The 20,039-nt window shown below is 44.0% G+C and overlaps 1 protein-coding gene across 3 annotated transcripts in view; it reads left to right on the forward strand.

Annotated features, from left to right (window-relative positions):
- Positions 1 to 144: 144 nt before the first annotated feature.
- Positions 145 to 20,039, forward strand: part of FAM186B (family with sequence similarity 186 member B) — a 29,757-nt gene continuing 9,862 nt past the window's right edge. For 2 of the 3 annotated variants that reach the window (XM_019419261.2, XM_019419260.2), the window contains exons 1-5: positions 8,139 to 8,374; positions 9,207 to 9,432; positions 13,477 to 13,659; positions 16,299 to 17,973; positions 18,489 to 18,681. In XM_019419261.2, coding sequence (XP_019274806.2) covers positions 8,279 to 8,374; positions 9,207 to 9,432; positions 13,477 to 13,659; positions 16,299 to 17,973; positions 18,489 to 18,681 — 2,373 coding nt within the window. In that variant the 5' untranslated portion in view covers positions 8,139 to 8,278. Of the gene's footprint in view, positions 396 to 6,034; positions 6,197 to 8,138; positions 8,375 to 9,206; positions 9,433 to 13,476; positions 13,660 to 16,298; positions 17,974 to 18,488; positions 18,682 to 20,039 lie in introns of those variants that run through there. The other variant, XM_019419263.2, reaches the window with a different exon arrangement.

Consider the following 20,039-nt stretch of genomic DNA (forward strand, 5'->3'; position numbering starts at 1 on the left):
GCGGACCAGCCGGCCCTGCACCGGCCCGGAGCGCCCGGCCCGGCCCCGCCCCCGGCGCGGAGAGCCTGGCCCCGCCCCCGCGCCGCCAGGTCCGGGGCCGCCCACGAGGGGCGGGGCGCGGGGCGCGCCTGCTCCGGGCTCTGACTGGCGGCTCCAGCCGCCCAAGTTCGGCTGCTCCGGAGGCCAGAGCGCGCGTCCCGGGCCAGCTCCGCGCGCGCCGGCAACTCTCCTGCCTTCTTGCCCTTCCCGCCCGGCCGCCTCCAGACCTGGGCGCGTCGCTTCCCGGCGTTAGCCGTTCGGCTGGCGCGTCCGTCCCTCACGGGCGCTCGGAGCGGCTGGATCCCGTGCGCTCGCTCCCAGGACCGGGGGGCTGGACCGACGTATTCATTCTGACTGTAGGGGTATCTTTGCACCTCACAAAAAAGTTTTTTTTATTCGTTGAGTACTTGTGTTTAGCACTTTTAAATTCATTCGTTGGGTAAGTATTTGTTGAGCCTCTGATATGTGCCAGGAATTGTTCTGGACACTGGGCAAATGGCAGTTTAAAAAAAAAAAAGCAAACAGATCCGCTGAAATTCCTGCCCTCGTACGTGCTTCTCACGTGAGCCTGAACTTTTAAAGATTTGGTTCCCACCGAGCGATGAAAGGAGAGGGGGGGCAATCATCTATAGGCGTTAAAGATGTGAGCTAAATACTGTGTTGCCCACGCGCATAAGGGAATTACAACCCAAAGCTATTTAGTGAATATGCTGAAGGTCTCAGGGCTACTAACTGACAGGGCTCCTGCCCGAAAGGGAGATGCACCTTCTCTCCAAAGCCTCGATAGAGATGCTTCCATTTTCCTTTATTTGTCAACACTTTGCTGAACCTGTGCTCTGTACTTGGTACTGTGCTAGGTGCTGGTGATTCAAAGCTCTGAGCCGGGTCTCTGCTTGCAAGGGGCTTAGAGTCTACCGGGGAGAGGTAGAAACACTACCAACAGAAAGCAGAATTCCTAAATTAAAGGAGACAAAAGGGAGGAAAGGAAGAAGGATTCATGGCGGGGGAGGGGGGGCATTGTAGAGAGGAACTTCATTGGGGGCCTAGTCCTGTGGTTTTCAAACTTTATTACTAAGACCTCTGTGCATAGCAGAAGTGGTCAGAGTTTCCATAAACTTATCAATCACGTTTTATTTTATTTTTTTTTCTTTTTTAAAATTAGGTATTTCTTAGAATACGTAGGCATCTATTTTAAAGGATCAAATAATTGTATGAGATTTGTTCATAAAAACCGCAGAGCCCTGCCTCCATCGTCTCTCTCTGCCCGGAGGCAGCCATTTTTAGCTCTTTTAAGCTGTTTCTTTTGGCATTACCTTCATTACCCTGGCCCTCCTTCAGCTGCATCCCTCCCAGGGTGAGGAGTCCAAGGGTACATGCCTATCCAAAGCCCACTTACCCCCTTATAGGCCATATTCTGAATATCTGGAACCCTGGATTTCCCTGCACAGCTTACTTCCTTGCTGATGATGTAGGCATCCCTAGTCCTGAAGGGTAGCCAAGGGTCAGTTACTTGAGCAAGAAGCAAGAGAGGCATGAGCACAAGCTGAGGTCTCCACGGGATCCCGTGTGAGGCTCTCTCAATGTAGGACAGAGGCAAGGGCAGAGGAAAAGAGTGAGGCAAGAGCTAGGGGCTGGGGGCTGCTGTTTTTTAGACTAGAACTCTGAAAATTCCAAAAATTCTAATTTAGAACATGTCTTTCCAGGTCCTTATGAAAGTACATTGGTAAAGTTAGGCATTTAAAAAAAAATTGTTTTAATGTTTATTTACTTTTTGGGAGAGAGAGAGCGTGAGCACGAGCTGGGGGGGGGGGGGGCGGTGCAGAGAGAGGGAGACACAGAATCTGAAGCAGGCTCTAGGCTCTGAGCTGTCAGCACAGAGCTTGATGCAGGGCTCGAACCCAGAAACCGTGAGATCATGACCTGAGCCGAAGTTGAACATTTAACTGACTGAGCCACCCAGGTGCCCCCTAGAAGGTATTTTATTTAACAGTTTGTTAGCTTAATATGTAACATTAAAATATTTGAGTAATTTTCCCATTTGTACTCTTGTTCCAGCTCCCGCAAATAATAGAGGCAGATTGGAGGATTTAACTTTTTTCCTTCAGATCTCCTCCCCTGCCCACTGATACCTCATTCTCATCTCCCATCTGTCAAATTTAATTCAATAATTTTTGTTAGTTCAGTTTTCAGTTTTCACCATACTGACTTCATATGGTACTTTGAGTTGAGTCATGTAAAACACTTTGATTACTCTTCCTCTCTTGAACAACTTTTGATTTTTCCTGGGATTAATAATTATCTTGTTTTTTTTCATTTGTTTATGTTTTCTTTTCTTTCTTTCTTTTTTTTTTTTTTTTTTTTTTGAGAGAGAGAGAGAACATGTGAGCAGGGGAGAGGGGGAGAGAGAAAGAGAGAGAGAGAGAGAGAGAGAGAGAGGGAGAATCCCCAGCAGACTCCACACTCAGGGTGGAGACCAATGTGGGGCTTGATCCCACAACTATGAGATCATGACCTGAGCTGAAATCAAGAGTCAGTTGCTCAACTGCCTGGGCCACCCAGGCACCACTCATTTATTTATGTTTTCTATGTATTTATCACAAACTCTGCCCCCAAATCCTCACCTAGTTGGCCGAAATCTCTTCTCAGACTATGTAGACACAGCAGAAATTCTATCAGCTTTGTCTTCTTGAAGATATCTCTGCAGAGTCTTCTGACCTACTCCAATCTGAGTGTTTATCATCAACCCTTGCTACACAGTGGGCAACCTGGCATCTCCTCTGTCATCTTCTTGGCCTTGTCTTTAAACTTTAAATATATTTTATCTGTTCTTAAAACAGTTTAAAAATATATACACTCAAATGTCCTACGTATTAAATTTTGGAGTTCATCAAAACAGCCTTGTTGAACTTGAATGATTTTATAACACTGAGATATCATGAAATTGAATCTATAGATGTACTCTAGTAAGATTTGCTTTTATCTGTTTTAGACAGTGAGGTTCTACAAAAGGCTTTGCTTGGAAAAGGAGGTTGATTTTAAAAAAAAATTTTTTTTTGAAGTTTATTTATTTTGAGAGAGCAAGCGGGGTAGGGTGAAAGAGAGAGGGGTGAGAGAGAATCTCAAGCAGGCTCCACACTGTCAGCACAGAGCCCGATGCAGGGCTCCAACTCATGAGCTGCCAGATCATGACCTGAGCTGAAATCAAGAGTCAGACGCTTAACAGACTGAGCCACCCAGGTGCCCCAGTTGGCTGCTTTTTAAAATAAAAAAAAGTTTGCAAACATCTTTCCTGGACTAGTGATCACTTAAGTGTGGCTCTTAAACTATGGTGAAGGTGTTGCTGCTGGCCACAGAGCTGCACGGGAGAGGAACTTGGAAGAGGGGGCATCCTAGTGGGAATGAAAGTAGGGAAGACTCGTCATCTGAGAGAAGAGGAAGATTTATTTCCTCACACCCTCCAGTTCCCTCCTGACTAACTTCTAGCCCTTTTTACTACTGTCTGCCTACAGTCCCTCCACAGTCTTGGGCATTAGAAAACATGACATTTTTAAAAAATCAGCTTTATGAGGTATAATTTACATATAACAAAACTCACCAATTTGAAGTGTACAATACAGTAAATTTTCACACACGTACACAGTCATGTAACCACCACCATAATCCCAACGTAAAACATTTCCTTCACTCAGAAACTTTCTTTGTGCCCTTTTGCAGTCAATCTCTTCCCCCTTGTCTGGCTCTTGGCCTCTCCTGATCTGGTATTTGTCACTATAGTTTTGTCTTTCTAGAATTTCGTATAAATACAATCACAGTTTGTAGTAGTTTGTGTCTGCCTCTTTTCACTTAATACAGTGCTTCTGTGATCATCCATGTGGCTGCCTCTATCAGTAATTCATTCCTTTTCAATGTGAACTAGTATATTTCACTGCATAGGCAGACTACAATTTGTCCTTTCACAAGTTGGTAGCCATTTAGGTTGTTTGCAGGTTTATGCTTTAACAAATAGAGCTGCTTATGAATATTTGTGTATAGGTCTTTGTGGACATATGTTTTTACTTCTCTTGGGTAAATGCTTAGGAGTGAGATTGGTGGATTGTATGGTAATGTGTATTTAACTTTTTAAATAACTGCCAAACTGTTTTCCAAAGAGGCTGTACCATTTTTCATTTTTCACCAGCAATATACAAGGGTTTCATTTTCTCAGCATCCTCCTCAACACCTGGTATTGTCATACTTTTTATTATCTGGCTCATCCTTCTCAGATTTTACATCTGGTTCTGGTTTTAACTTGCATTTCCCTAACAACTGATGATATTGAGAATCTTCTCATATTTGTAACACCATTGTACATCTTAGCTAGTGACATGTCTACTTAAATCTTCTACCTGTTTTAAAAACTGGCGTATTCTTCTTCTTGTAATTATTGAGTTGTAGTGATTTTTTTATATATCCTGGGTACAAGTCTTTTATCAAATATATGTTTTGCAAATAATTTTTTTTCTAGTCAGTGGCTTCCGTTTTATTTTCTCTTATGTCCATGTGTGTGGTGTATATTGGATATTTTTCTTGTAACATTTTTGTCTGGTTTTGGTAGCAATATAATGCTAACCTCAAAAAATGATTTGAAGGGCTCCTGGGTGGCTCAGTGGGTTAAATATTCAACTCTAGATTTCAGCTCAGGTCATGATCTATCGGTTCGTGGGTTCGAGCCCTGCCTCGGTCTCTGCACTGACAGCAAGGAGCCTGCTTGGGATTTTCTCTCTTTCCCTTTCTCTCTGCCCCTCCCCAATGAGTGCGCATGCTCTCACTCTCCCTCTTGATAAATAAATAAACTAAAAAAAAATGATTTGAGAAGTGTTCCCTACTGTTCAGTTTTCTGGAAGCAGTTTTATAAAATTGTATTTTTTTTCCCCTTGGCAAAAATTAAGCCATCCGGGGCTGGATTTTTCTGCAAGGGAAAGGTCTTTAATTACAAATCCAATTTCTTTGGTAGATATAGGGTTTTTCAGGTTTTTTATTCTTTTATGAACTTTGATAGGTTACATCTTACAAGGATTTGTCCATTTCATTCAACTTACCAACTTCCTTTCCATGAAGTTCTTTCATAATACTCATTATTTCCACGTAGAGTCTGTAGTGATGTCCCCTCTCTTATTCCTGTTATTGGTAACTGGTGTCCTTTTCTTTTTCCTGGTACAATCTGGTTAGCGTTTTATCTGTTTTATTAATATTTCAAAGAGCCAAGTTTTGGTTGCATTGATTTTTCTCCGTTTTTGTTTGTTTGTTTTCCATTTTGTTGATTTCTACTCTTATCCTTATTATTTCCTTCCACTTATTTTGGGTTTCTCTTTTCTTCCTTTTCTAGTTTCTCCCTCTAAGCACTGCTTTAGCAGCATCTCACAAATTTTGATTTTGATTTTGATTTACCAAATTTTGTCATGTCATTTTCACTCAGTTCACAATATTTCATAATTTTCCTTGTGATTTCTTTTTTACTCATGTTGTTTAATTTACAAACATTTGGGAATTTTCTCAATTACTGATTTATAGTTTAATTCCATTGTGGTCAGAAAATATATTTTGTATGATTCTAATTTTTATAAATTTATTGATACTTGTTTTAAGGCCCAGATTATTGTTCCATATGCATTTGGAAATAACATGTGTCCTGCTGTTGTTGGATGGTGTGTTCTATAAATGTCAATTTAGTCAAGTTGGTTGATAGCATTTTTCAAAACCTCTCTATCTTTATTTATTGTTTTCTACTTCTACCAGTTCCTACAAGAGAAATGTTGAAATCTCTAACTATAATTGTAGATTTGTCCATTTCTCCTTTCACTTCTATTTTTTTGCTTCATATATTTTGAAACTCTGTCATTAGATGCATGTACATCTAGGATTATATCCCCCTTTATTAATTGTCACCTTTATCATTATGGAATGTCCCTCCCTTTTTATCTTTGCTAATATTTCTTTTTTTATGTTTGTTTTTGAGGGAGAATGAACAGAGTGAAGGAGAGGTAGAGAGAGAGGGAGACAGAGGATCTAAAGCAGGCTTTGTGCTGACAGCAGAGAGCCCAGTGTGGGGCTGGAACTCACGAACCACAAGATCATGACCTGAGCCAAAGTCGGATGCTTAACCATCTGAGCCACGCAGGTGCCCCACTAATATTTCTTATTCTAATCTCTGATATTAATATAGCCACTCCAACTTTCTTTTTGATTAGTATTAGCATGGTTTACCTCTTTCCATCTTTTTACTTTTAACCTATGTGTGTTTTTTTATTTAAAGCATGGTTTTTTTTAAACATTTATTTATTTTTGAGAGAGAGACAGAATGTGAGCGGTGGGGGGGGGGGGGGGGGCAGAGAGAGAGAGAGGGAGACACAGAATCCAAAGCAGGCTTCAGGCTCTGAGCCGACAGCTCAGAGCCCGACATGGGGCTCAAACTCACCAACTGTGAGATCATGACCTGAGCTGAAGTCGAATACTCAACCTACTGAGCCACCCAGGCACCCCAGTTTCCTTTCTTTTTTTAAGTTTATTTTGAGAGAGAGAGAGAGGACGTGTGCACGAGCAGGGGAGGGGCAGAGAGAGAGGGAGAGCAAGAGAATCCCAAGCAGGCTCCGCACTGCCAGCAAGGAGCCGGATGCAGGGCTGAACCCATGAGTGGTGAGATCATGACCTGAGCCCAAATCAAGGGTCCAACACCTAACCAACTGAGCCACCCCAGTGCCCCTAAAGTGTGTTTCCTTTAGATAGCACATAATTGATTCTTGGGGTTTTCTTAATTGAACCTTATAATCTCTATCTTTTAATTGGCTTGTTTGGGTCATTTATATGTAATCTAATTATCAATATGATTGGGTTTAAAAGAAAGAAAGAGAAAGGGGAAAAAAAAGAAAGGACCTCAGATTGGGAATCAGGAAATCAGAGTAAAGTCCTGACTCTGTACTTCTCAGCTCTGTAACTTTAGGTAAATCTCTTAAGTCCTCTGAACCTTAGCTGGCTCATACATGAATAAGTTGTTTGTAAATTACAACATGCTCTGAAATCATAAGGGATTAAAGGGCTATCCAGTTCAAGATGTATAGATAGAAAGGTATCCATAAACCAGGGTATGAGTGCCTCAAAGACAAAACTAGATCTCATTCATTTATGTATTTCTAGCATCTAGGACCATGCTTGGCATGTAGAATGTTACCAATAAGTGTTTGTTAAGTGAAAGAGGCAATAAAAGAATTAACTTTAAATATATGAATGAAAGATGGTATATGAAAGATGGGTGTCAGGTGACAAGTTATTAAGTGGTCATGGCACTGCTAAGAACTGAACTTACAATATTTAATTCCTTATCTGTTAAATGGGGATAATTAAAAAAAAAATTTTTTAATGGTTATTTTTTGAGAGAGAGAGAGAAAGAGTGTGAGCAAGGGAAGGACAGAGAGAAAGGGAGACACAGAATCTGAAGCAGGCTCCAGGCTCTGAGCTGTCAGCAGAGAGTTCAACACAGGGCTTGAACTCATGAACCATGAGATCATGACCTGAGCCAAAGTCGGACACTCAACCAGCTGAGCCACCCAAGCGCCCCTAAATGGGAATACTTTTAAATAGCATGGAAGAATAATTTGCATTATACGTACCTATTCTTATATATGCGTTCATTCAGCAAGTGTTTATTAAGTGCCTACTGTGTGCCAGGCTTGGTTCTAGGTTCTGGGCATATAGCAACGTCCATTTTAAACATTTGTTTTTAAAAGCCATCTTGCAATAATGGTCACCTTCAGTAAGTAAAAGTGCAGATTGACCCTTGACCCCTGGTGCAAATGCAAACATATTATCGTTAGTTATTGACTGGCTTTAATTTTTAAAAACTTCTCTTTGGGAAAAGAACATTTTCTAATTGCTTTTTCTTATTTTTAGCCATTAATATTTAGTTTGGTAGAAGAACATTTAATTACTTAAAGCAACAGGTCAACTTAATGTATATTAGCGATGGATAAAAAGCTAGATAGCCAAGCAGATAGATGACAAGGAGCCATTCTTCTAATCTAACTGATGATGTCACTGGAGAAAAGGTCAGTTGGAACCTGATGTCTGGCAGTTACAGGGAGCTGTGGCTAGGCAGGATACTCAGGAACTGCCCTGGAGCCCTTAACCCCAAAGCAGCCAGTATCACGTGTCCAGGTCTGTGTACCAGAGACACAGGACATCTTTGCGAATGACAGGGTGATCCAAAATGGAGAAAAACAGGCCCCTACAGTTGGTGACCCCTGCATCAGTCAAAGCCATCATCTCAAGGATTGAGGCTGCCCAGCTAACACGGGCTCAGGAGGTAACACCTGAGATAAGGGGGTCACCCTTCTTTTGGGATCTGATGTGGAGACTGAGAACTGATCCTAGATTAGGACAAGATTCCAGCTCTGGGCCCTCAGGGTTCCTGGCATCTTCAACAGGCTGGATTTGCAAACAGATTAATTCAAAATTCCAACTCTTTGACTTGGCCTCTGCAGGGCCGGCTGGAATCGAACCAGCCCTCTGAGGCAGGGCTGGGCACAGGAAGGGAACAGCCCATAAGGAAGCCCTAGGATGGTCCTACCACTATGTGGTAGGTCTTAGCAGGGCAAGAGGAAGGGCCCAGAGTTCTTGATTGAGGTCTGTTCGGGCAACCTGTCAGAATCCTTCAAGCTAAGCCCTAGAAGCTTACAGAGAAATAGCCAAAGGCTGAAATCACCCTGCCCATGAGCCTCTAGTACCTCTGATCCTAAAGGTTTCTTAGGGCCTCATTTTTCCAGTCTGTTGCCTCTGGATCCTTGTGAGATGTCCAGAAGTCCCTAGAAAATTTTGAAATTCTGAAGGAATTGTTTGCCCTGGATATTTAGTATTCTTTCCCTTCCTGACTTGGTCTTAATCATCAAAGTGACATTAATAAGAGCTAACACTTATTTTATGTACCAGGCACTGTCTTAAGTGCTTTACAAATATTAGTTCATTTAATCTTTAGAAGAAACTCTGTGACATTGATATATAATGATCCCCACTTTAGAAGTAAGAACACTAGAGCCCCAATAGGTGAACTGACTTGTCTGAGATCACACTACCAGAACCTGGTATCTGGCTTTAGAGTTCACACCCCTAAACACTACAATCTGCTGCCTCCCATATAGGATATTTCTTCCCAGCTCTCAGACATCTTGGACAACGTCAACTGTGTCATCAACAGCTTCCAAGAAGAATTAGGATATGATTTAAAAGAAAAGGCAAAACCTGACCAGATGGAGCAAAAGGGCAAGAACAGATTCGTCTTACTGGAGAAAATTGCCTCCTTCTCTGAAGATGCTAATACTAAAGAGAAGCACTTGTATGAAATTCTCCGCTGGCTGGGTAACTGGGGTGAGTTTGTAGACTGGCTGCCTGAGGGCGGGCCGCTTCCCCACTGACTTGGTCCCACACTGGCTCTTGGCTCCTCCTTTCCCCACCCCAGGTCAACTCTCACTGGGAGGAAAAAGCAGGGCAGTTGGTGGGTTGCCAAGGGAGCAAAAGACACACTCCAGTGAGATATTCCCTTGCTTCTGTCACGGCAATCATCTCCACTCACCAGAGGGGCAAACATGTAATAGTCCAAAACCTAGTAGATTGTGACATTAGCTGCATGTGTGATGAAGCCTGTCATAGGTCCATTCTGACATCTCATCTATCAGCAGGGTTGAAACTAAATTCAAATCCATGCTAGCTATATTTTTAAATTTTCCATACTTATTGAGATGTAATTGACAAATAACATTGTGTAACTTTAGAGTGTACAATGTGATGATTTGATGCATGTATATGTTATGAAATGATTATCACAATAAGGTTAATTAACACATCTGTCACCTTACAAGTTACCCCCCCTCTTTTTTTTCTGGTGAAAACATTTAAGATCTACTCTCTTAGCAACTTCCAAGTATACAATACAGTATTGTTAGTATAGACACCACATTGTGTATTAGATCCCCAGAACATTTTAATTTTATAACTGAAACTTTATACCCTTTGGCCAATAGCTCCCCATTTCCCCCACCCCCCCCAGCCCTTGGCAACCACTGTACTCTCTGTTTCTGTGAATTCAACTTTGTGTGTGTGTGTGTGTGTGTGTGTGTGTGTGTGTCTGTGTCTGTGTCTGTGTGTGTCTGTGTGTTCAGCTTTTTAGATTCCACATATAAGTGAGATCATACAGTGTTTGTTTTTCTGCATCTGACTTATTCCACTTGGCATAATACCCTCAAGGTATATCCCCTTGGTCACAAATGGCAGGATTTCCTTCTTTATTATGATTTACTAATATTTCATTGTATATACCACATTTTCTTTAACCATTCCTCCACTGACTGACACTTAGCGTGTTTCCACATCTTGGCTTTTGTGAATGATGCTTCAATGAACATGGCCATGTAGATATCTCTTGGAGACAGTGATTCCATTCCCTTTGGATATATACCCAGAAGTGGGATTGCTGTATCCTATCACAATTGTATTTTTAATTTTTAGAAGAACCTTCATACTGTTTTCCAAAATGGTTGTACCAATTTATATTCCCACCAGAAGTGCACAGGGGTCCCCTTTACTCCGTGTTCTCATCAACACTTTTTATCTCTTGTCTTTTTCATAATAGCCATCCTATCAGGAATAAGGTAATATCTCATTGTGGTTTTAATTTGTGTTTCCCTGACAATTAGTGATGTTGATCTCCATTACCTGTTGGCTATTTGTATGTCTTCTTTAAAAAACAGATCCTTTGTCTTTTTTTTTTTTTTTTGCACATACGTATTTAATCACAGTGTTGAAAGGAATTGTAAATATAATCTGGCTTAACATCCTTAATACTACAAATGAGAAAATTAAAAATAACAAAATAAGTGCTTCCAAATTGGTGTCATTTTAAATTCATCATCTCTAATGTTAGTGTGCCCTCAAAATATCTCAGGATATTTGTTTTGGTATTTGTCTGGTACTGTCGGCCCCTGCCTCCTGCTCTCACTCTCTTCAGTGTCACTGACCGTTGTCACATTGACTGAACTTCCTTTCCAACTTCAGGAGACACCACACCCTTGTGGTTAAAATTACTGGCTGTGGAGGAGATGTGTCTGTCTCTACCATTTAGTAGATGCGTAAACTCAGGCAAATCATTTAATTTTTCTGGGCTGTCCTTTCCTCATCACTGGGGAGTTGGTCCTGCCCCAGCCAGGCCCACACTGACAGGTGTTTGGAAAAGTGCAGCGACCATGGACACATTTATCAGCACAGTGGGGGACACACATTTGCCTGCTTTCCTAAACTCCAGGGCGATGCTGAGATTTGCACCTATACATAGGTTTCTCCCCAAGTCAGTAGGCTGTCTGATAACTGATTCTGTGCCGTGTACATTTAAGCCAGTTCAAAATGTGTCAATAGCTAGCACAGTAAATTTGATCAAAGGGATGTGGATATGACTCTTGCACAGTTACAACTAGCTACAAAGTAGCTACAATTAGACAGTTAAATTGCTGTCACTTGTCATGGGACCACTTTCTGGAAGCTGTGTACTTGCATCAAGAAGGAAAAGATCTCTGAGACCAGGCCAGCTTCCTTTTGTCTTTATCACATCTTGTGTGGCCTTTGCCCATTTTTTAAATTGGATTATTTGTTTTGTTTTGTTTCATTTGCTATTGAGTTGTATGAACTTCTTATTTTGGATATTAACCCTTTATCAGGTATACAGTTTGCAAATATTTTCTCCCATTCTGTAGATTGCCTTTTCATTTTATTGATCCTTTCTTTTACTGTGCAGAAACTACTTAGTTTGATATAGTCCCACTGGTTCATGTTTGCTTCTGTTACCTTTGCTTTTAGTGTCATACCCAAAAAATCATTGCCAAGACCAATGTCAAGAAGCTTTTTCCCTATGTCTTCTTCTAGGAGTTTTATGGTTTCAGGTCTTACATTTAAGTCTTTAATACATTTTGAGTTAATTTTTGTGAGTGGTGTGAGATAGGGGTCCTATTTCATTCTTTTGCATGTGTATGTCCAGGTTGACCAACATCACTGTGAAGAGCCATCCTTTACCCACTGTGTATTCTTGGCTCCCTTGTCAAATACTAATTGTCCATATATGCATAGGTTTATTTCTGGGTTCTCGATTCTGCTCCATTTATCTACGTATCTGTTTTTATGCCGATATCATATTGTTTTGATTATTATAGCTATGTAATATAGTTTGAAATTGGGTAGTATGATGCCTCCAGCTTTGTTCTTTGTCTCAAGATTGCTCTGGCTATTTGGGGCCTTTTGTGGTTCTATATGAATTTTAGGATTTTTTTTTTCTGTTTTTTTTTTTTTTCTGTGAAAAATGCCATTGGGATTTTGATAGAGATTTCATTGAATCTGTACATGGCTCTAAATGGTAGTATGGACATTTTAAACAATATTGATTCTTCCAATCCATGAAGGTGGAATATCTTTCCATTTATATGTGTCTTCAGTTTCTTCCATCAATGTCTTATAGCTTCCAGTGTAGAGATCCTTCCCTGGTTAAATTTATTGCTAAGTATATTATTGTTTTTGATGCTGTTGTAAATGGGACTGTTTTCTTTCTTTTTCAGATAGTTTATCATTAGTTTATAGAAATGCAACTGATTTTTTTATGTTGATTTTGTATCCTGCAACTTTACTGAATTTGTTTATTAGCTCTAACAGTTTTTTGATGGACCACACCGGGTGTTTTATAGAAGAATCCATGGGTGATATTCATAGTACTTAATGACCCTTACTGCATGGGGCAAACAGCCCTGATGCCAGCTGTAAACAACTGGTATAGCCATTTGAGTGTGGACCAACTATACCCAGTCCTGGACCAGGTGCTGCCCCTGTTAGCATCACTGTTGCGCCATCGTGAGACCTTAGGCTGCTGTGGGGTTGGGTGGACGCTGCAGTGTTGGAGTGAGATGGTATAGGGATGTGCCCTACCCCCTTCACCCTGCCCTGCCTCCAAGGAGCTCATAGTTCTATGATCCTTCAGCTGCCCCCAAGAACTAAGTAGGCTTTTCACTCCAGTTAATTCATTTAATTGTCCAGATACTGAACTAGGCAATGGGGATAGAGCAATAACAAGGCAGACACATCCCTAGCCTTATAGTTAAACAACAATACTGTTTAATGTCTATTGTACGTTTTCGACACAGCAGGCTTCACGTTAATCATTTCACATGCATTATCTCATTTAATCCCCACCCAACCCTTTTACAGGCATGGATGCTGAGGCTCAGAGAAGTAAGTGATTTACCCAACATCACACAGTTATTAAGAGGTGAAACTAATCCAACCTCAAAGCCTCCTGCTGGAACCCCTGTGCTATAGGACTACTTGGGGCTCCCTAGAGGACAGATTGCACTCAGTCTGCATCTCCCACTCCCTCTCTAGGTGACAGTCTGACCTATGAGCTCAGGAACAGGAAGTGTAAGGAGGAAGAGGAAGCCCTGGATGAATGGATTGAGGTGATGGAGAAGGTATTACCTCTCTCTCTCATTGCCACCAAAGGAGGCATCGAATCTCTCACTTCCCTTTGTTCCACTCTCATTGAAGGACAAAAGCAAAGGACACAAAGTAGGTTCCAGGAAGACCTGGGAAGGGGGGTTGAATGGGGTGGATGCCATCTCAGGAAAAGAGGTCACATGCCAGCACCTGTGGGGTTTTTCTGACTCTCCTCCATAACAAAAGCCTTATCTGAGATGGAGAGGCAATAGCGAGGGGTTGGGGTGTTTAACCCAAGCTGAGCACTGAGTAGTTCTAAGCAATCCCTTGGGGCTAGAGGGAGGGGTAATGGGGAGACAGGTCCCTGTTGGTACTCTCTGGAGCTGTAGCCTCATGCAGGTCCCGAGAATCAAGGCTAGTAGGCCAAAAAGGCTGGAATTTGTAGCTACAGCCCAAAGAACATCTTTTCCTTACTCCAAATCCAGCTGTAGAGCCTAGAAGTCTGGCGAGACTCAGCCAGATGCCCTTCCAGGATCTTCTTAATTGTGGATGCTCCAGGAATGGTCAGTCAACAACATAGTTCAACCTTGAAATTTTACTCCTGTCAACACTAGAAGGAACCTGAGATTATCTAACTCCTCCTACGCTTTGTAGATGAGAACATTAAATCTCAGAGAAGAGAAAGGACTACAAAACAAAACAAAACAAAACAAAAAAAAGCAAAAATCTGTGGCAAAACCAGACCCCACGCTTAGGTTTTCTGGCTTTTTTTTTTTTTTTTTAATTTTTTTTTTATGTTTATTTATTTTTGAGAGAGAGACAGAGCATGAACGGGGGAGGGTCAGAGAGAGAGGGAGACACAGAATCTGAAACAGGCTTCAGGCTCTGAGCTGTCAGCACAGAGCCCGATGCGGGGCTCGAACTCACGGACTGTGAGATCATGACCTGAGCCGAAGTCAGTCACCCAACCGACTGAGCCACCCAGGCGCCCCAGGTTTTCTGGCTTTTTAATCTTACTCAAGAATATGGGCTTCACAGTCAGATGGACCTGAGGTTTGAATCCCATGTGCCAATTTCTGACTGTGTGACTTTGGACAAGTTACTTGATCTTTCTGAACCTCACTTTCTTCATATACAAAATGAGGAGCACCCGCCCACTTGCAGGGTTCCACTGGGTGTAAGTCATCTGGCACCATGCTTAAAACATGCTCAGAGCTTAAGAAACAATGTGTTTCACCATTGACTCTCATGGCCAGACTCCTTATCAATCAAGCAAGATTGATAGTTGGTGGAGGGATGAAGCAGGGAAAGATGGATAAGGAGATAATCTCTCCTACAATCCTTACCATGTTATATCTTGAAGTATAGTAATTTGTATATATTTCATAGCTAGATTATAAACTCCTGGATGGCAAAGACTGTGTCTTATTAGTTTCTTTTTAGGGATTAGTTATTAAGCACTTACTAGATACCTGGGACTGTGCTTGCCGCTAAACATGCATAATCTAGTGAAATCTTACAAGTAGATGCTTTGGTTGGTTATCCCCATTTTTTAGAAACAGAGGCACTAAGAAGTTAGGAAACTTGCCTAAAGCAAGTGGTAAGGATGGGGTTCAAGTCTAAGTTATCTGATTCCAGAATTCAAGCTCTGAACCACATGACCTCTCTGACAATATTAGCTAAATGCTAGTTTGACTTCAATGCCGTTTAATTTCCATATCCCTTTAGCTCCTCACCCAAAGGTAGCCAGTGTTTTTTCTGTTAGTGATGTTCACTGAATGGGCAAATGAATGGATGATCCAAGATAATCACTCCAGCAGCTCTACATATGGTAGATCAAGGGGATACAACTATAATCGTGATCCAGCCCTGAGGAGCTGAGGTCTATGAACGGGTTTGAACATAGTGCACAGTCTGTGTTTATGTGCATTTTCTGGGGAGAAGTTCCCCTGCTTTCATCGAACTACCAAAGGAGTTCATGACCCCCAAAATGGGAAATGACATTAGTCATTTAAAAACCCAACATATGAACAGTTGCAGAACCATGTGATAAATTCTCTACACAGTCTAATGGTAACAGGAAAGGGAAACAAAACTTCTCAGGTGGCCTGGAGTCTAAGTGCCAGGTAGGTTTCCAGAGTTTGGATAGTTGGCAATAGATAGCCAAACATGGATATTGAGTCTGGGAAGTAGCATGATTAGAAAAGTGACTTTACTCCAGGGAAATACATGAGATCAGAAGTACACTGAATTAGGGGCACCTGGGTGGCTCAGTCGGTCAAGTGTCCGACTTCGGCTCAGGTCATGATCTCGCAGTTCGTGAATTCGAGCCCTATGTCGGGCTCTGTGCTGACAGCTCGGAGCCTGGAGTTTGCTTCAGATTCTGTGTCTCCCTCTCCCTCTGTCCCTCCCTTGCTTGCACTCTGTTTCTCTCTCTCTCTCTCAAAAATAAATAAACAATAATTTTTTTTAATATTTAAAAAAAAGAGGTACACTGAATTGAACTGAACTGAATTGAATAGTTTCAGGCCCATGGGCCCTGCAGGTGCTATGGAGCTGGCTCACCCTGACAGGTAAGCTCTGAGCAAGCTCTGAGCCTGGCAGAGATCTCTCCTGACAACATCTCCCCTGGCCTCACCTGTTGCCTCAGCTCCTTATTCTTGCCAAAGGCGTAAGAGAGTTGGATGGGAATTTGGCCAGGCAGGGTGTGCAGAATCAGTATAATTGTTGGGGCTCACGGGAGCTTGTTGCCTTTGTTCTGTCTCTCCTAGTATCCAAACACACCTTCTGGCAGGGCTGGTGGGAACAGAGACCCCCAAAATCTGCATCCTACCCTCAGCCACTGAGCCCAGAACAGATGCTCCAGGACAGTCATGCTACCTGCACGAAGGTCTCTGAGGTGAAGTCCATGCTGCAGGAGCTCCTGGACTCCACCATGTTCAACCAGGGGGAGGTCAGAGCCATCAGGTACATGTCTGCCATGGTAGAGAACCTCAACAAGGCCTTGACCCTCCAGCACAAAGAGAACAGAAGCCTGGAGACCAAATACAGGAACCTGAAAATAGAGATGACCAAAGAACTTAGCACCCAGAGGCTACACTTCCAGAATTCCCTCCAAGTTCTCCAGAGCAAGAGGGATGCCCTGCTAAAGCAAGTGGAAATTCTAGGGGGGAAATACCATGACCTTCTCCTGATAAAGCATGCCTTAGAGTTCCAGCTAAAGAAGGCTCAGTCTGCTAGAGATCAAGCAGAAGAACCGACCAAGATCTTGATTGACTCCCTGGGACCCCCTGAGAAAGAGACCCTCCCAGAGAAAGAAACAGTCATGAAGGAAACTCAGCAGGAACCCAAGAAGGAGCAGTGGTTTTCACTACTCTCCCCAGGTCCCATGGCCACAGCCTGGGACAGTGGTGCCAGGCCTTCAACATCTCAGCCACTGTCCACCATGACCATGTATTCGAGGATTGCGGACATGTACAGCACCAAGGACACCGAACATCTTCAGCCCATGATGCTGTCCTCGGTGGATCACAGGTCTCCTAAGATATGGGAAAGACTGGTGGCAGAAAGCCCAGGCCACTTCTTTCACCAAGTGAAAGACCAAAAGGATGTCCAGGAAGCATCCCAGGAGAAGGAAGGACTCCAAATTAAGCCCCACTTGAGGATGCAGCTGTCCCCAGAGAGCTCCAGGAAGGTGGCTTTGGAGAGCAAGGCAGAGCACTGGGAAGAAGAGCTCCGCTGGGAGAAGCAGAGGCAGCAGTGGCTGGAGGAGGAGGAGATGTGGCTGCAGCGTCAGAAGAAGTGGGCCCTGCTGGAGCAGGAACACCGGGAGAAGCTGCAACAGTGGAAGGTGGAGGAGGCGGCGAGGGAGCAGTGGCAGAGGTCGGGCCAGCAAGAAAAGGAGCAAGGGGGCCCATGGAGGGAGCCAGAGCCTCCAGGGGAGGGCACAGACAGGGTGCTCTTCATGACCACCAGGCAGTGGAGGAACTTGGAGAAGGCATCGCTGACACCTCCCTCAAGCCGGGCCCAGTCTGCTCACCAAGGCAGGAAGCACTTTCCCAGGTCCCCTAATACCCAGCAGCCTGCCCCCAGAAACCAGAGGAACACGAGTTCAGCCAAGTCTACCCAGAAACCGTGGACCTGCCAGGTTCCCACGAAGCCCAAGAAATCGGCCTCCTTTCCTGTCACGGGGACATCCATCCAAAAGGTGTCCTGGCCTCCTTTGCGTATCTCCTCAGTAACTCTCAAGGGGAAAGTATACCACATGGATGTGGAGGCACAGAGGAAGAATCTGCAGCTCCTGAGCGAGGAGGCTGACCTGGGGCTGCCCCACTACCTACGCACCAAGGCGCTGGATCTCACCACCACCACCATGGAGCTGAACGTGCTTCGGCTGCAGTGTCTGTGCCATAAGTACATCCGCTACAGACACTTCCAGAGCCTCCGGTAGGTACTCCCTGACACCCACGCCAACTGCGGTGTGTGGGCAGAGACAAAACCCAAAGGGAGAGGAGGAGCACGCAGCAAATGGGAATGGAGAGTCACCCCAGACCTGGACAAGGTCCCCTGAGGGAGGGGGCTGGCAAAGGATGTCTGACCTTGGGCCTGGGGTGACCCTGGAGGTGTGGGAGGTCGGGCATTTACACATACACATTGCTCTTTCCCTAGTGGGTTTTTCCTCTGAGGCCACTTCCTTATTTCTTCCTCTCTTCCTATCGCACTGTCCCTAATGCACCTGATATGTTCCCCTGCTGGCCTTATTCTCTCTTTCTGTTTCCAGCCTGGCCCCAAGCCTCCTCACCTGCCACCACCTCCCACCTCTCTGCTCCCTGCTTTCCTGACTCTCAGCAACCTCTGTTTCCCTCCTTGCTGTCAGGAATTACAAACGCAGAGTCAACGCTGGTTACGAGACTTGGGGAGCAGGCCCTTTCACCCACTAACTCCCTTACCTCATTTCCCAGACAAGAAGTGACCAACCACATACAAGTTATGCAAGAAACTGAGACTACCTACAAGACCCAGAACCTCTACACCTACCTGGAAAACATTGACCGCCTGCAGAACCTCTGGCTGCAGGCCTGGACAGACAAGCAGAAGGACCTGGAGGAGAAGCGCCGAGAGTGCCTGAGCAGCATGGTGACCATGTTCCCCAAGGTGGGCCTCCCTCATTGGGGGGTCAGCACAGCTGGAAGGGATGTGAGCTGGTGGGGTGTAACTGGGGGCAGGGTAGCGGACAGGAAATAAGAGGGCAGGTTAGAGACTCTGAGCCAGGAAGAGGCAAAGGCTGGAGGCTCAAGCATAAGGAAGGGCAGCTTTCTGATTTTTTTATATGGGGAGAGTGGGAGAGAGAGGGGCCCTCAAACAGAACTGTAGAAGAAAGACTCTTCTGGAGAGAGAAGGCAGCTGGATCCTGTAGTCCCAACTTTATGCTCAAGTTCTCCCTCCCCCACGGGACCCTCTGCCCTGTTCCTGTGTGTTCTGGTTCCTCTACTGACTTAGTCACAGCTGTCCTTTTTACCCACATGCTGGGATCTCACTTTGCCTCTCTCTGTGGATGGTTCCTTTGGTTTCTAGATGCCAGGTCTCCTCTGATCACTTCCTGACCAAGGTTCCTGCCAGGTAAAATCAGTGAAACCCTGGTTGTCTGAAAATGTCTTTACGTAGTACCTTCACTCTTTTTTTCTTTTGTGTTTATTTTTTTATTTTTGAGAGAGAGAGAGGGAGAGAGAACACGTGCACATGAGTGGGAGAGGGGTCAGAGAGAAAGGGAGACACAGAATCTGAAGCAGGCTCCAGGCTCCGGGCTGTCAGCACAGAGGCTCGAACCCATGAACCACGAGATCATGACCTGAGCTGAAGTCAGATGCTTAACCAACTGAGCCACCTAGGTGCCCCTAGTACCTTCTTAATTGACAGTTGGCCTGGATATGGAAGTCTAGGTTAGAATGCATTTTCCCTCTCATTTTTGACAGCATTTCTCATTGCCTTCTGGGTTTTGGTGTTGCTGTTGACAGTACAAAGTCACTCTGAGGCCTGATCTGTGGGTCTGCACTGTTTTTACTCTCTGAGGGCTAGATTCAGTTTCCCCTGCTAGCAGGGTCAGAGAAGTAGCAAGTGCTGACATGGTCCGCAGAGGACTAGCTGACCTCCCAGGGAATTAGAAAATCATAGCATTGGCTCAGAACCCATGGGGAATCCCCCCAAGTCTGGGGGAAGCCGTGTGCTGAGGGACTTAGTGTAAGTGCCTGTGTCAGGCAGTTGGAGAAGCCTTGGTCATGGGGCCATCTCCCAACTCAGTTTCCTATCACTTTGTACTAGTCCCAATCATCTCCTGTAGGTATCTTCACTTGTTAAGTTGTAGGTGTCTTGACTTGTTAACAACGGACTATATGACAATTCTTTGGGTGGCTAGAAGGGTTTCCCCAGCTCCTTACCCAGTGCCAGGGCAGAGGCTGGATACAAAAATACCCAGAGCATTCTAGGCACAACTTGGCCTCATGTTGTGAATCCTG

Source organism: Panthera pardus, unplaced genomic scaffold (genome assembly GCF_024362965.1).
Source record: "Panthera pardus isolate Hobbes unplaced genomic scaffold, ASM2436296v1 HiC_scaffold_6, whole genome shotgun sequence".
Lineage (NCBI taxonomy): Eukaryota > Metazoa > Chordata > Mammalia > Carnivora > Felidae > Panthera > Panthera pardus.